This window comes from Dermacentor albipictus, chromosome 2, assembly GCF_038994185.2.
Source record: "Dermacentor albipictus isolate Rhodes 1998 colony chromosome 2, USDA_Dalb.pri_finalv2, whole genome shotgun sequence".
In the NCBI taxonomy this organism is placed as follows: Eukaryota; Metazoa; Arthropoda; class Arachnida; order Ixodida; family Ixodidae; genus Dermacentor; species Dermacentor albipictus.
The window spans coordinates 183,404,876-183,422,458 of NC_091822.1; the positions used below are offsets into that span (position 1 = coordinate 183,404,876).

Genomic DNA, 17,583 nt, shown 5'->3' on the forward strand with positions numbered 1-17,583 from the left:
CACCGGTAGGTGCGCGTAACGACTGTCCGAGCGGTCGGGGGGCAGCCATCTTCTATTCCTTTCGGAACGGGGCGATCTCCAGCTATTCAGAAATGAATTGGCTTTGTTCGGCATATTAACGCGTGTTTAATGCATACACGTCACTTTGACGCGGTGAGTTTTCGCGGTTCTTCAACGTCGCGTGACAGACAGGCGAAGTGGGTGCAGCCCCGATAACGTTTGAACAATAGCAGAAGGGCTAACAGAGAAAAAGGCTTCCTATCACAAATAATAACTTTTCTTTCGTTTGGCCTAATTATGCATAATCAGCGTGCATACGTAATATCGTCGTAAATTTTTGATTAAAAATTGTCAAAAACTAATAATTTTCAGAAAACGAAACTATCAAGTTTACAACTCTGTAACTCAGCAATGAAAAATGACGCCACAATTATGTGAACTGCATATAATTGTACATCTAAAGCGGACAAAATTGATAGGTTACACATACTATAAAAAGTATAGCAATGTGGAAATACAACTTTTGCAGAACCCTCGTACACAACGTAACAAATTCACGTAAGATATAAAATGACATGTCGACTTTGTGCGCTTTCAATGATATAATGGATGCCGTTTGCAGAACCGCGATATTTGTTCTTGATGCAGAGCTATTAATTTGTAAACTTCGTGCTTCTACTTTCTTCTTCAAACTTTCCGATTTTTGAAGACACTTGTAACAAAATTCAGGCTATAAATGGAAATTACGTTTCCAACAGTCACTAGAATTCAACATTCTCTCTCAAATTCAACAAATTTCATTAAAATCGGTACAGGGGTTATCTCAGAAAAACGTTTTTGCGTTTTACATGTATTTGAATAGACTGCGTCGGAGTTGGGCCCGAGCTAAAGCTTCCTCTTAACGTTCCTCGCTCAGTGCCGGCTCAAGCAGGACAAGAGGCAAGGAGAACCAATCTCGCCAAATGCGCTCTCAAGTCCCAGTTTGCTCGATTCTTTTCCCACACTCAGCTGCTTCGGTTGCCCACTCCTTCACTTCTTGTCCATTGCCCTGTTTGTCTATTCGGGTACGCACCCATTCTGTGGCATTGGCCAAGAATGACCACAACACATACCCAGCAGGTATACAGTGGCACATACTCTGTGGACCGAAACGTTCACTGGGGGCACATATTCTGTGGCAGGAACCCAGCGCCACTGAATGCTGTTAGCCTGCTGGTCCGTTCGGGCGCAAGCCCGTTTCGAGGCATTGGCCAATAATGGGCACATACCCAATGGGCCAAGCTTCTGGCGCAAGCCCGTTTCGAGGCATTGGCCAATAATGGGCACATACCCAATGGGCCAAGCTTTTGGCGCAAGCCCGTTTCGAGGCATTGGCCAATAATGGGCACATACCCAATGGGCCAAGCTTCTGGCGCAAGCCCGTTTCGAGGCATTGGCCAATAATGGACACATACCCAATGGGCCAAGCTTTTGGCGCAAGCCCGTTTTGATGCATTGGCCAATAATGGACACATACCCAATGGACCAAGCTGTCACGTCATAGTAATTAGCACCACACCAAAATGGGGTTAGCATAAATATGATAATCCCATTACGAAAACCGGAAACACTACTAACTTCATTTCACTTTCTCTCGGCGCGCCGGTATAGGTAGTCAATCTTTCGTTTCGCAACAACAATCACGCGACTTCCACTCCAGTCGCGCACACACGTCGGCACTCGGCAGACGCCGAACGAGCTCCTGCGCGCGACTTCGATACGCCAGCGAGCGCGGTCTGGGAACGCTCACAGCTGACAGGGAATGCGCCGTGGGACAGTATCCTCTGGCGCCTTCTTGACAGAGGACAAAGCGGACTGCCTCGATACATGACGCGCCTCGATAGCCTGCGCGGTTACAGCGCGTCAACCGTGGGCGCCCCAGTGCGGATTACACTGCTTTCGACCGGCCCGTAATCTCGTCTCCCTCGAATTGCGCCCAGTTGAGGAATCCTCGATCAGGTTGGTTGGTTACTTATTTCCGATGTGTACGTCTCGCGAAGCTTGACAAAACCTCAGAGCGCGTTTTGCTTTCCAGATACTGACGGCTATCACGATTTCTTTGCATGTTCAGATCTTTTTTTTTTTTTGGTCGCGGTCACATAACTTGCACGCTTCTCGATTAGCATTACGCCGCGTTGCGTTTTCACTGAACAGGTGCGTTATCTCTAGGAAGCCAAACCTCTTCTCCCTCTCCCCCTCCCCGCTCTTCAACCCACAAATCTCCATTAAGCGGTTTGGCATAATCGAGAGCGCTTCGTGACAGAAAGAGAAAGAAAAGTAACATAAGCGTCTTCTAATTTTTGTTTATTTTTTCTGTCACGCTTATATAAATTTTTGCGTCATCACTGACTGTAATAGGAACCGACAAAGCGGTGAGGTCACGGAAATACATGTGACTAACGTGTAGAAACGCGCTTCGCAAAATAAAATAAAAAATAATATTGACTGCCTATTCGCTTATACGAGTTTGTTTACTGACTGATCGTCTAGTGCTATAGTGCTGCGTAGAAACGTGCTCTACTTACCAGTTAGCCTTTCCCACTTAAAGTGCGCGGCTGCGTAAGTGCATATTCAGCCACGAATTTCTATTCATCGGCTTTTGGGTGGGATATACGATGTCAAGCCGAATATTATCTGTCATATCTGGCTGCAACGAAGCAATAACACGACTAGATGGCGATGTAGAACAAGGCTGGAACTTAAAACTCAACCTTCAATGCTAAATCGATCAAAGAGAGGGCTGGCAGATCGAGTACCACACTGTAGTATAAAGGTTATAAAGATGGATAAGGTGCCTCAGAAACCCTGGCCAACGTTTCGATGGGAGGACGTATCTTCGTCAAAGGCGGCCTTGTCATCCTCGACAGGTTGGTTTTAGCAGGTTAGTAGAGTGACGTCACGTTCAGACGATGGCGGCTGGCTGTAAAAACCGCGCCGACGAAGACCGCACGTGACGTCACTCGGCTAACTTGTTAAGAGGAAGCTTTAGCTCGGGTGCTCCTATCTAAATATATGTAAAAGGAGAATTCGTTTTTCTCGGCAACCACTGCACCAAGTTTGACTGGGTTTGCTGCACTTAAAAGAAAAACAAAATCTAGTGACTGTTGGTTTCGAATTTTTGAGTTAGGTCGTCAATTTTTTATAAAAAATTGACGAAAATTGCAAATTTTCAGAAAACGAAACTATCAAGTTTACAACTCTGTAACTCAATAAGAAAAAATTATATCGCAATTCTGTGAATTGTGTCTGATAGCACATCTAAAGCGGACAAAATTGATATGTTACACATGAACCTCAAAAAATGTGTTAATATGTATTTATAACTTTTGCAGAACCCTCGTAAACAATGTACCAAATTCACGTAAGATGTAAAATGACATATAATATTTGTTCGCTTTGAATGATCTAATGGATTCCGTTTACAGAACCACGATATCTGTTCTTGATGCAGAGCTATTAGTTTGTAAACTTCGTGCTTCTATTTTTTTTCGAACTTCTGAATTTTTGAAAATCTTTCTAAGAAAATCCAAGCCCTAAATCAAAATTCTGCTTCCAACAGTCACTAGAATTTATCGTACTCTCTCAAATGCAACAGATTTCATCAAAATCGGCCCAGGGGTTATCTCAGAAAAACGTTTTTGCGTTTTTACATGTATTTGAATAGGCCGCGTCGGAGTTGGGCCCGAGCTAAAGCTTCCTCTTAAAACAGCCGAGGATGACAAGGCCGCCTTTGACGAAGATACGTCCTCCCATCGAAACGTTGGCCAGCGTTTCTGAGGCACCTTATCTATCTTTATAACCTTTATACCACAACCTTCAATGCTAGCATTATCGGCAAGCCTGGCGCATCGGCGGCCATTTTAGGAATGCGTCATCTCAGGAAAATTACCACACCAGATAATGATAAGATTAGAAAGCAAAAAAAAAAATAGCGCATTATTCGGACAGTCTGAGGTACCGAAAGAGAGAGGGACAATTTGTGCGCGTAATAACATTGCCTCCATTAGCGAGAAAAAGAAAAAACGGCACCAAGAAGAGACAGTTTGCGTGTGTGCGTGCGTATGCGTGTGTGTGCGTGTGCGTGCGTGCGTGCGTGCGTGCGTGCGTGCGTTTGCGCGTAGAACTTGCTGTATGCAAGAACACGAACTTAACGAAAACAAAATAAAGCGGCGATGCGCCGAGCACAAACTTCGCATAATTGAAATTAATAAATAGCTTTGTATAAATCTTGGGACAGTTTTAAAACCTCAATGCTGTTGTTGTAATTAGTCTATTCGTAAGGCATATTAACAGTCTACGAACAAGACAGCAATATGTGGAAGTGTATAGGTGATAAAAATTACATGACCATTTTATGTATTTAGGAAAGCTTAAGGAATTAGAAATGAATTCGTTTGCGGCATAGTTATCAAGTTATCTGCGTGACCACCCGACTGAGAGCTTGCAATGCAGTTTATAGAGCACCGGTATAAGGAGAAGCGGGAAACCAGCAAGAAGAGTGTCGGTGCCAAGGTCAAACCGGCCACTGGCACATTCTCAGAGAAACAGGTCGTCCGATTAAAGAAAAACGAGCCATGCGGGAAAGCACGAAACACGCGGAGAGAAAGAACTAATAACGCGTGATGCAGTCGTGATCCAGCATCTTCCAGAGGGCTTTGTGCGCACATTCAGAGCGTTTATTGTCATGCAACAAAGTCGCAGTTTGCGAGGCTATTCACAATCCTTACACGAACTCTGCAAACATCATACTCCAGCATTTTCTGCGACTTAATTGGTACAAACAAAAAGAAAGAAGAACAAATTCCAAAATAACAAGCTTCATGTCATTTATGTGCATGTCGTTTTTCTTCTCGTATTGTGAATGTGTGCGCCTCTTTGAAAAGAAAATGTAAGTTTAGGAGCGTTTTTTTCTTATCACCAGAGCTTTTAAAATATATTACCTAGCCGAACAGCTAACAACCTACGCTGGCATAAATAAAGAAGAACGCAAAATTTGAAGAATAGCGCGAAGAATAACACTAAAAGACAAATCACCAGAAACCTTTCTGAAGGATCTTTCGCGCACATGACTACATATTCAGTTTCCTGTTAAATTTTCGTTTTTTATTGTGCTTGGTACGTTTATGTGTGATTGTGCCGTGTTCATCACATACCAGACTAGTTTTCATACTGTAGGCTTTGATGATCGCACTCAAGACTCAAAGCAAGCAAACAGAAAGAAAAGATACAAGTTTGTATCCGGGGCCCACGGGAACGCGCATTTCAAGGTTACCCTGTCCTTACATGAGCCCATCCCCTCCCTTCCGACTAGCACATATGCTGCGACTATACTCAGGCGCTAAAATGCTCTGTCGCGCTGGAGAGCCCCAAAAAAGACACAAAACTGGAGCACGTAACACGCTCTGTTATCAAGGGTGCATAAATTGATACCTCGCGCCTCTCCACTGCCGCTGTAGTAAGTCGAGTGGCAGCATTAAGGCCTTCACGCCTCAGCTTCTGCGACCACCTGCCACGGTCGCTGATAAGCCAAAGAGCACTGCGGTGCCCGCTTCGATGCGCTTCTAGCAGGAGCACCACTCGCTGAACAGAGAGCCCAGCCCACAGAGCTACAGTTGCTCGACTCACGTAAGGCGCTTATTTCAAACGAGTTACAATAGTGTACCTATACGCTCGGGCTGCGGCACGTGACTGCTAAGAGCTGGTAAGAGCCAGTTTTAGGATGACAAGCAGATACACCCCGTGTTCTAATCATGGCGATTTCTTTACTTTTCAAGGCCATGCTCCGGACAGCCACTAACGGAGATCCGCCCTCGTGAGGTCCCGGGATTCGACCTCGCGACTCTCTATAAAGGGGTAGGCAGTGGACGGCGACCTACCGCTGCAGCAAATGTCTCACCTGGAGCATTTACCGGAACATCTTGACACCGCTCGAGGAAGATACAGCGCCCTTCATCGCAGTACAGACAGGAGATGCGGAGAAAACCGCCATCATTGGCCACCTTGGGGAAGGCGCCTGTCTCAGGTGTTCCTTCGACGCCACTGCTGATCGCCTTCGTCGTGATAGTGACATGGCCGACCTGGGGTGCTTCCACAGTCTGTTACGCCAGCGGACTAAGCAAGGACGTCGGAGAGCCCTCCAAGATCCATCAAGGTGACTCTTATATCCTACCGCAGAAGCCGAACAATACCGGCGTCGGTAAACATAGCGGCAGCGGGTTTTTCCCGCCGAGGTGTCCGCTAACCGACTCGTGCAAGAACCGCTGCGGAGATCCCTCGGACGAGGAGGAGTATACGTGCCACTGTGACCCGTCTTGCGTGAAATACGGCGACTGCTGCGTCGACGTCCGAAGGCACTGCTCGCTGGAGCCCTTGGCAGTCGACCAGCCCTCACTGCGCCCTCCCTGCGTGTACGAAACCGATTTTCCGCTGGACCAGTCCTTCTACTACGTGTCCACGTGTCCCGACGGCGAAGACCTCAACAGCGACGACGAGGAAGACGACGTAAAGGTTTTGGGCGAAGACGGCATCGTCTACGCGAATGACGCGCGCGCTCGTTGCAACGGCGCGACAAATGCCGTGCCGCTGGCTCTACTGGACGATACAGAAGCAGAAAGCGGCAACCATTCGACGCGCTACTTTGTCAGGACCTGCGTGCAGGCCGTTGGCACGTGCAAAATTAGGAATACGGTGTTTGGCGAGCGGAACCTGGAAGACTTGTGCGCGGCATTCCAGGGTCCCGTGAGGTCGTTCCAGACGCCTAACCGGAAGCGGAAGCTCTACAAGAACGCCTACTGCGCGCTCTGCAACGGCGACGTGCCGGACCTTCGCTGTCCTGGCGGCGTGGCGACCTATAGCCAAAAGGAAATGGCGAGCTCGCTTTTCCAGGACACCAGAGAGAAGAGCCACGAGGCCACGGACGACATTCCTTCGGCTTTTTCCATTGTCCTTAACTTTGGTTTGGACGGAGTGGAGAAATACAGGTTCTCTTCGGAAAGCAAAGAAACAATGATGCTCAATGAGCAGCGATGCAAGGATGGGTTCATTTGGGATCCTTTCGCCGAACTTTGCCGGCAACTGTATTGTGGTACACAGTTCACATTGGTGAATTCGAAGTGCATACAGAAACCCCAGGACAGTGTAGAAAACAATGTAACTAACGTGTCGCTGTTCAAAGTCAGGAGCGCCAACTATAGCCGCATTACGGTCGTCATGAATATCAGTCTTGATCGTTCCAGTGACGTACGCATGGATGACTTAAAGCATTCCCTCACCAGCAGTTTTGTTGAATACTACAACATATCTAATGACAGAATTAAAAACATGGCCGTCACCATATTGTGGGACCCCGAAAAAGTGCACCAATACCTAGAAAACTCGGACAGCGTGTTAGTTGTTGAAGAGGGTGACTACGCGTTTGAAGACGGCGACGTACCAGACCCTGCTAATAGCAGCGGTTCGCCAGCGACTTTGATTACGCACTTCGACCTTTACGAACCCACGAAAGAAGATATCGAACCTTCAATAAGCTCGATCATCGATTCCCTGGCGGGAAGCTTCAGCGTTAACTCGATTCTGCTCAAAGAACTGAACACGACGGCAGCGGTGAGTAGCGTGCTGTCGAAGCCGCTTGTCCTCGACGACTGGTGCGGCGAGCAGGACGGAGGCATATGGCGCGAGTACTGGAACGACGAATTCGTGTTCTTGCCCAGAACCGAGAACGGCACGGGCATCGGCAAAGTGTACGTGAACAGGACTGGTCGAGTCTTCAAGACGGGAGACTTCGTGGCCAACGTGCTCATCCGAGTCACCGGCGACCAGAAATCGCCTGTGACCACGAACAGCATCGTGGTCGTGTGCGACCGCGGAACAGGACTTCCCAAGTCGTGTCCCTGCATCGACTTCAACACGACGCAGGTGAAGATATTCGAGAACAACACGCTCGTGCTCTACGCCGGACCTGGCTCTCTTTCCATCACGTGCCGCCACTACCAGCTCATGCCCTACGGAAAGGTGTGCCTCTGCTTGGACGAACTGCGACAGGAGCTCAGAATCCGTGGCCAGCTGTTCGACGGACCAATCATGGCCCTCATCAGTCTCGTGCTGAGCGTCATATCGCTGCTGTGCCTCGTGCTCGTGCTAACCACTTACTCGCTGTTCGCCGAGCTTCGCAATCTTCCGGGATGGAACATCATCTTTCTGACCGGCTCGCTCTTCGTCATGCAACTGACTTTCCTGCTGAGCCAGCGGCAGTCCGTGCAGGGCGCAGCCTGTAGAGCGGCGGCCATCGTCTGCCACTACACGGTCATCAACTCCTTCTTCTGGATGAACGTCCTAGCTTACGACCTGTACAAGACGTTCCGGACGAGTGGCAGCTCCATGGGCGGCACACGCAAGGTTTCCCGTCACCTGCCGTTCTACGTGCTGTACGCCTTCGGCACGCCACTCGGTATCGTGGGTACATGCTTGGCACTGGACTACTTCGATACCCTGCTGTCCCCGTCGTATGGATTGTTCGGCGTCTGTTGGATCGTGAACAAACTGTCGGCGCTGGCCTTTTTCGCCGTGCCCGTGGCGGTGCTTCTCCTGCTGAACTTTGTCTTCTACGTCATGACCGTCTACTCCGTGCATAGCGTAGCCAGGTAAGCATGCCCTGTTCATTGCGTATACGCACATGTCGTAACGTAGATCGTGTTATGTCCATCATATGCTGCATATTCCCGGGCATGTTCGCTACGCCCTTCGATGAGATTCTGACTTAATGACCGGCCCTCATCTTCAAAAGTAATAAAGTCACCGTGCGTGCGAGAAATCAAAACTTATTTGTGTAGTAGACCGTGTGACAATGCTTTTGTAGGGATACTCGTGCCACTACACAAAATAGTTCACGTGCGATCTGTTCACTCACTGCTGACTCAGTTTTTCATAAACACTGGTATCTCCTGCTGTATTATGCTCCTACCACGTATACCAAAAACTGCACCATGCCTTTTCAAATAAATTTAACTAGGCAATTTGGGGATGCAGCAAGAGGGCATCGCTACTGGGATCGGATCACGGACTCCGAGATCTTAGACTTTGCGAACCGAGTAAGCTGAGGTCACATGAGCTATGCCCTCTGTACATTTTTGGCGAAGTGAGCAGATGCTCAATACTCGGATAGAAACGCTGACTCTAACTTTATGACCACTCACTTTTGGCTTGAGGCACAAGGGGCCAAAAGCTGGCTATGTGCCGCAAAACAGGAATATCAAAGCTGAAGCAAATCTGTGAGCGTTCTCAGAGGTTTGATGAGCTAGCCTTATTAAGCGATGGTATACGTTCTTTGTTCTTGCCTAAATAAAATTGAGATTATCTTGCATTAATCAAATTCGAGGCAGCAATATATAGTTCCTGACACAGCGAAAGCTGCGATATAACTGCAGCAAACATAATCTTGAAACACATAAAAATTTAGTTGATAGATAACACGCACGAGTATGCAAATGCTACTCTGGGGAGCTACAAGATACAGTCAGTTGAAGAAATGAACTCACACAGTTATTCTAACTGCTCCCAAAATAATTTCATTTGTAGGAAACGAGAAAGTTATTGTCGGTTTTTCTTCAAACCGGATCAACTTTACTGCTTGCAATACTGAAGCGATCAGTGCAATAAGCAATAGGGGAACGTATTGCCTCTTGCCTAGCATATTCTAGTACATTTCACCCTTGCAATAGCACTGTGATACACTCGGCAAATAAAGCTTTATCTGTCTCTCTCACGGCGGAATAATCAATCAATCATTTATCTACCCTGCCCAGGAACAACCATGAGGTCTAAGTGGTGGCACATGTATACATCAGAAGAAAGAAAAAAACGACAGGGGAATATACGGGAGAAAAAACAATTAATAAATAAGAACTATCTTGAAAAGTAGAGTGCCCATACAAGGCGCAAGGTGAATACAAAAGAAAAAAATAGGAGGAGAATGGCAGTTAAACAATATGTGAAACTATGACATAACAACGCAAAGCTCGGAAAAGAACAATGACAGCGAGTTATGAAAAATATCAAGATCATCAAAATAAGCGTTATAAGGACTGTATTCTGTGGACGGTTGAGTGTTGGTGATTACAGGCAGAGACATGTTCACGTGTTCTGTTAAGGAATTTATTGTGGTTTGTAAAGACTGCCGATCCTAGAGATATTGCAACGTCACATGCTGCGGCTCGCCCTGCTAAAAAAGAAGTCGCAGTTTCGCCCAAGAGGAGAAGCATCGATTGTGATAGCGAATTAGCAGACAGCTACACGAAGTAAGGATAGTAGCCTTACCAGCCGTACAAACTTGCAAACATTCGCTTACTAACTAAACAAGCATGATTTCACACGCTCGCAAGCATACATGACTACATCTCACTCGATGAGCGAGGAAACTCGCTGTCAAAACGCTGGAGTGAGGAAGAGCGGCAGCAGCAGTGAGTGAATTGAGCTTCGTGCTCTCGCTTGAACGCGAACGAAGCGGCGAACACACAGCGCACACGAAGCTTTGAGCACTCGGGCAACTTTCCCCATTGCAGATCGCTCTCGAGATAGGGCCCGGGCGGCCGCGCGCGGCTGCGCAGCAACCGGTGGAGTAGAACCCCCCTCCCCACCCCCTCACTCCACCCGGTGCCTTGCGCGCGACGGAAGACGGCGCGCTTTCTCCCCGCTTTCCTCCCTTGCGGGGGCGAGATTGAGCTGCCATCTTCGGCTAACCGTCACACGCTTACACTCGCACATGAAGCATACGGCGCGCGGCGACGTTATTGCCCTTGGACTTTATACGGAACATCACGGCGACACCGACGACGACGACGGTGGCAGAAGTGTGTCTGGAGTATCCATATAATTACTGTCGCAATAAAAAAAAAGCATACGCTCCACCGAGTCATGTTTTCGTTAAATTAACAAAAAACCGGCGAAAAAGACACGTACAGAAGGGAAGAAGCGGACATGACGAGCGCTGGGCTTACAAGTACGACTGACAATTTAAGTCCAGCGCTCATCCTGTCCAACTTCTCCCTAGCGGCAGCATCTTTTTTATGTTTTCCCGTTCACTTAGAAGCATGTACCAACTCTCTCAGAAGTAGTAAACACTGCTCAACTTGCACTTGCCCCCCCCCCCCTCCTGGCGCGTATTGGTGCAGGCAGAAACCGGGCCCCGTCCTGCGTCGCCATAGCGACAAGGGTCCGGCAACGGCGGCCACGTACGTGCGCATGGCGACCGGCATGGGCCTGACCTGGGTGTTCGGCTTCGTCGCGGCTTTCGTGCGCAGCTCAGAAGCTGCGAGGACAGCATTCACCTACCTGTTCATCGTGTGCAACACGCTGCAGGTAATATATGCACGGCACTGGTCAGTGACTTCGCTCGCATTCGTGTGAGCTAAAAGAATTAGAGGTAAAAGTCGATCTACACAGCGATACATTATATGTGTAGCTTCAAAATTCCCAAGGCGTAAACATAGGACAGGATCGCTAAAAACCAGCTGTCACCACTTTGAAAGTGTACGGAACTAGCTCCCGATCACTCGTTACGTTCTGTTTACAAGATGTAAGTAATAGACCACGATATGACTACGAGGGGATGGGGGTCTGACGGTGTTCTTAGAAGGGCGCGACGAAATGAATGTTGTTGAGCAAGTCACACTATCTTTTTTGTGTGTGTGTTCTGTTTAATCCCGTAATTAGTCAAGATAATTAAGCAACTCTGTAAGTGTTAACTTCGCAAAGAAAGCTTAGCTTTAAAAGCACGTCTCATGCCAGCTCACGCGCCGAGATTGTAGGACTGCATTTCCGTTAAACGTGCCGCGCATGAAAGAGCAGCGCATTTATAGCCTGCGTGCTGCCGCTTGAAAAGTGATAGGGGAACGACGTAGGCTGCGCGATTTACACCAGCTGCCTTGTCCAGCTCCTGCAGAGCGCCTTTGTAGGAGTCCCAATGACAAGTTTTAGTATTTTGCTAGTTTTGTGAACGTGTTTGTCAATACACACTTACATGTATCTATCAACATCGGCGTCCCTCGGGCGCACGCAGGGCTATATGTGCACTGTGGCTTTCTGGCCATAGTTCGCAAGTATTGCTGTGGTCAGAAACATTAGCGCACGAATGATTTCCGGATAAGTTCCGACCTCCTATTTTACCTCCCTCCTTCCTCCACTTCGCCTTTCATATATGCGCCTGTTTGCGGCCTCATTCACGGTGATTGTGTTATACGGCGAGCTGACCGCCGCACACCTTTTGCCCTGCGGCACTTTCAGGGCCTGTTCCTGTTCTACGCGTTCGTGTGCAACCGGAAGACGTACCACCTGTTCAGGGCGCTGTTCTGCAACGTGCGCCGAGGAGCCCGAGCCAAGCTCAGCACTTCCAGCTCCGTCAGCTCCGTCTCGACGGTCACCAGCCAGGCTAGCTTGGCTTCCGTGCGCTCCACGCAGTCGGCACGAACAGCCAACCAATGAGCCGCCAGCGGCGAGTGCCTCTGAACTTGCGAAACGCGAAAGCGGCGTACGTAGGGCGCATATATGCAAGATGCAGAGTGTCGAGAACCTGCAGGTATATACAGGCGAATGCACAATCTACGCGGCGCAGGATGGATCAGTGTTGGTATACATTGCTAGAAAAGTTCGGATGGACAAAGACGACAAAGAAGAACGCAGGATGAGCGCATTTCTGTCAACGAAAAGGTTTTGTTAGAGACGGGTCAATGCGTGAATGAGCGCCTAATGCAACAATGCCATTCTCTGAAAGGGAACGTCAACTTCCTATTTGTCCCTACATCGTCGAGATCGCGCGCGGCTGCCGGACCAAACCAAGATTCCCTTTAAACACGTGAAACTGTCGAGGCATTTTTTCCATTGAAGACAATTAACAAAAATACGTGTGTGAGCCAAGATTCTGTGACGCACCGTATATATGGTGACATAGCTTCGCTAAGGCCTGTTCTGGGCAGTGGCAGACAAATCGGAATGTAATTCCACCTTCGTCTGCACCGCTGACAGGTTATGGTCATTTGGCATGCGCACACGTTGTGCTTCATATTTATATGTCAGTCTCCAATAAAACCCTTTCAGCTAATTGATAGAAAGCGCTCCCCCTCTTCGCGCTTTCCTAACAATGAATCCACACCAACGTGCCCAATTCGCCATTTTGTCGACCAGTGTTGGGCATCCAGATAGCTGTACTTCTACTACGAAGTGCTTCGCCTTCCAGACTAAAAGCGGACCAAGCTAGCGCTGCCACGTGGCTAACGTAAATGAGCCAGAAACTGATTTCACAAAGCTATTCGCTTGCAAGAGCCGTCTATCACTGGCCAGCCACTATAGCTAATAATATGGCCAACACTTCGATTACCCAGCACCTACTCAGGAACTGTTCTGGTGCAACAGCTTTTTTTGCTGTTACCAACCCCTTTCGCAGCGTACCAACGGAAAACTTTGTGTTTAGCCGGGAGTTCTTTCCAGGCCTGTATAGTTCAACCGCGATATATAGGAAAGTCGTCATTGTTGTTGTCGCAAGCGCAAACACGCACGTGCTCTGCTGCGACGAAAGTTAAGACACTTCTTTGTTGTTGTTTTTAACATGCTATGGAATTTTGCGTGACATGCTTTTATAATATCGCCGTGCGGCACTATACTGTACGACTAAGCCACTGCGGATTCAGACGTATACGCACTACACGCCACGCAAAATTGCCGCTGTAACCTAATGGCAGCCATCCGCCTTAGTCTTTGAATCGTTTATTTTATTTCGGCGACTGACAGTACGGTGTAAATATTTGTGTTAAGCGCATGTCAGGTGTGCCTCATTTTGGTCCAGTGGTGTAGATAGAAGTGGAGCGACACACTGTCTTGACACAACAATTATGCTTCTGCAGATGAGGACGCAGTGTGCCTTTTCGTACAGCGGCCGTGCTATACTAATTACTGTGATCGACTATGCATCTGGTTTGTTGGTGTTTTGCAAGTTTTCAATAAACAATTATATACATTCCATTTCCTGCCGGGCAGGCTGACTGAACCATCACACGTGCGAGCTTTCCCCTTACAGGTAAAAGAAACTACAAGACCAGCTCCGAGGCATGCATTTGTCCCTCGGCATTTCAGGAGGTCCTCGGCGAGTCCTGCGTAGCGTGGAGGTCACCATGCAAAGGACAGCATTAATTCAAACGGATGCCGTCCGCAACGCTTAAACAATGTTCAAGCATAGGCCTCAAATCATGCCTATGGTTTGGTGTCCGTACCCGTCAACAACGTGATGCTCAGTAACTTTTGTTTTGGTCAACTCCCTGATTTATCCCGCTTAAGAGACACTAAACAGATAGATTAAGATAAGCTGGATCAGTGAACTAAGTTTAAGGAATAGTAGAAGTCTTACGATCAACGATGACATTGAAAGTTTGAAAAAGACGCTAGAACGAAAGAAGGGTGGCGATCGGCGCCGCCATCTTGGAAGTTTCCTTAACAGCACCCCGTGACATCACGAATTTTGAGAGGGCCTTTTCGGTACTGGTTAATTGTTTTTCGATAAACAGAGATTGCATTGCATTATAAACGAACCAGCAACGCAACTTGAAGTCCTAGAACACTTATTTAGAAAACTCCAATAAACCGCCCAAGCACCCGAAGTAGTGACCTTTCTCCGTTCTGAACCTGAGGAGAACTCGATATCCGTGACCTTTCTCCATTCTGAACCTGAAGAGAACTCGATATCCGTGACCTTTCTCCGTTCTGAACCTGAAGAGAACTTTGATATCCGTGACTCTCCACTCACGTAACGACGCTGCCGTTTAGGAGCAAACTTTTTAAAAAAAAAGGTAGCTTTAGTGTCGCTTTTCAGTGCCCTTCGAAGAGAACTCTACCTCCAAAGCTCCTACCAATATTCATGAGCCAGGTAGGCTACCCTGCACTGGGAAGTGGAAAAGGGGATTGAAAGACGAGAAGGAAGAAAGAAGGTCACAGTCTTCAGTGTTGCGTGCGTAATAGTGGAGACTGTGACCTTCTTTCTTCCTTCTCTTTCAATCCCCTTTCTCGCTTCCCCAGTGCAGGCTAACCTCCCGGGCTCAGCCTCGTTAACCTCCCTACCTTTCCCTTATGACTTATCTCTTTCTCTCTCTCTTATGTGAACGGCAAAGTTGTTTTGCTCGGAACCCACTGCACTGAATTTGATGAGGTTTGTTGCACTTAAAAGCAAAACATAAAGGCGAATCGCAATGAAAATCTACCTTGGCTTAATTCGTTACAAGTAGTATATACCTCCGAAGCGATCTTGGCAAAGCTGCAGAACTGGCAACTGTATGATTTTCTTATTAGCGTCCGCTAGCCAGCACCAAACAGAAGACGCGCGCACCTGGTGATTAGCGACTATGACGCAAGTCTCAGCACTTTGCTCCGAGATTTTCCCACGCGCCATTGGCTGCCGCGGGCGCCGCTCTATTTCGGAGGCCACTTGTATGCGTGTGTGTGTGTTGTGTGTGTGTGTGTGCGTGCCTGCGCGCGCGTGCAGAAAAGAGACGACGAACCTTTTGGAAGACGTGTCTACTCAACGTTTTCAGCTGGCGAACCAGCCTTCGTCACATCTATTTTGAACTTCACCTACACATCACCCATTAACATATCCTTACAGTCAGCAAACATAACAAAGCTACCTCCATTGGTTGAATAAGGACACCAGGCGAAATTAATATATCACGCAAGAAAAAGTAAAAAGAAAAAAAAGGTGAGGGTTCAATAGTTATTCGTAACGCTTCTAAATAATAAAAACGTTAAAGCTATGCGATACATTGCACTTAATATGCTACCTATTCCTTCGAAGTATAAAAGATCTGAAACGTAGAGTTCTCTTGGGAGATTGAGAAACCTAGCTAATAACAGCAGCGTGATACTTTTGCACACTTGCTTACATTTTTTTAAATGCTGTATTTAATCAACACGTAGTTACCATCGCACATAAACTTGGCGTATTGTTCTCCTTTATGTTCGCAAAATTTGACCTCAGTTGTAGTTGTAACTGTGCCAGCGCAGCCGTCCAAGTTTTACACCGCTCACAAAACAGACTAATAAACCTATGGACCACTTGAATATTGTACTGGAGAAATGCGCATTTAACCCACCCATTTGGAACATTGCCTACACATTGGCCATACCATAGCCCTAATTTTTCCCCTGATGAAAACAAGACGCTTGTTTAGCTCACCGAGAACACCGGAGAAACAAACTACGAATCTCGTATGATGCACGAAAACACTAGGAAAAAGGGGAATTTAGTAATTATCTGCAACACTTTCATTTAAATCAGCAAAGTCAAAGTTTCGCAACACATCGCATTTAAGATTCTCTCTATAATAGAGAGAATATATAGGATAATAAGGCGGATAATATCCGCCTTATTATCTGCCTTTTCAGTAGACATAAAAGAATTGTATTATTCGATACCACAAAATGAATTGGTGGAACGCGTCACTGAGTGCACCGATAAATTTGGAGCAGTTACTTTCCAGAACGCTTCTGGCATAGCAGTAGGTTCTTTTTTGGAACTGTCGTCCATGTACCTGAAGTCTACGCACATAAAATGGAAAGATGACATCTTTCTACAGAAAGAGGGTGTGTGTTCGTGTATAGCACCTGTTTTAAGCGACATCTTTTTAGCTTCAAAAGGCAACCTGTTAAGCAGTGCTTATCAGGGACAAATGTGATGCAGATTTTTAGATTTTTGAATGATATTTTAGTGTTCTTGGAATTGTGACAGTCCAGAATTCGAAACCCAGTCACCATCAGTATTGTCAGTTTAAAACAGCCTTGTATCCTCTAACCTTGACTCACGATCTTTCGGCCGATAACTGTTTAAGGTGTTTAGATTTGGAAATAACTTCCTCATCGTCTCTTGTTCGCTGGCACTTCAAGCCAAGGGCTAGCAAACCCATGCTCTCCTTCAATTCAGCTTACTCAAAAGTAATAAAAAGCGGCATTGTGCAATGATGTCTAACCAGCGCACTTAACAAGTCATGTGCGCATCGGCTGCAAAGCAGTTTTCGTTATCAGGTCAGCTGCCTCGTAGGGGCACATTATGTTGCAGAAAAAAAATGATCAGGCGGCTCAAGGAACCTACCCTTGTAGACCAGGGTCAAGCAGGCCCTTCTGGAACTAGGTTTGCTATTATCCCATATGTTCACGGCATATCTCACAATCTGAAAAAAAGTAGGCAAACGAGCTGGTGTTCCTCTTTTTTTTTTTATATCGCTCCGAAACATGTTGGTTTGATGTATGCCAAGGTGAATGAAGGACATCGGGAAAATAAACAGGTGTGTGCAAAAAAAAACGTGGGCAGAAGCATGTCGGTTGTGTAAAGAAAGTAGTTTATTCTGTTCTTTTGTCGTGTGGTTCATCATATGTTGGCTAAACGGGCAGGTGTCTGAATGACAGAGAAAGAGACATTTAATGGCAGAAAGGTGGAGACGTCGGCCTAAGTGAAGTGCCTCTTGCCTGCTACTCCACAATGACAGATTATATGAGCATCGATATAATGTGGAAAAC

At 47.1% G+C, this 17,583-nt stretch overlaps 1 protein-coding gene across 2 annotated transcripts in view; it reads left to right on the top strand.

Moving 5' to 3' along the window:
- LOC135920203 (uncharacterized) overlaps window positions 1-14,044 on the top strand; it is a 29,428-nt gene extending 15,384 nt beyond the window's left edge. The window contains exons 1-4 of one of the 2 annotated variants that reach the window (XM_065454370.1): window positions 1,708-1,998; window positions 5,814-8,678; window positions 11,205-11,391; window positions 12,316-14,044. In XM_065454370.1, the coding sequence (XP_065310442.1) occupies window positions 6,010-8,678; window positions 11,205-11,391; window positions 12,316-12,513 (3,054 nt within the window). In that variant the 5' untranslated portion in view covers window positions 1,708-1,998; window positions 5,814-6,009 and the 3' untranslated portion in view covers window positions 12,514-14,044. Of the gene's footprint in view, window positions 1-1,707; window positions 1,999-5,813; window positions 8,679-11,204; window positions 11,392-12,315 lie in introns of those variants that run through there. The other variant, XM_065454377.1, reaches the window with a different exon arrangement.
- Window positions 14,045-17,583: the final 3,539 nt, after the last annotated feature.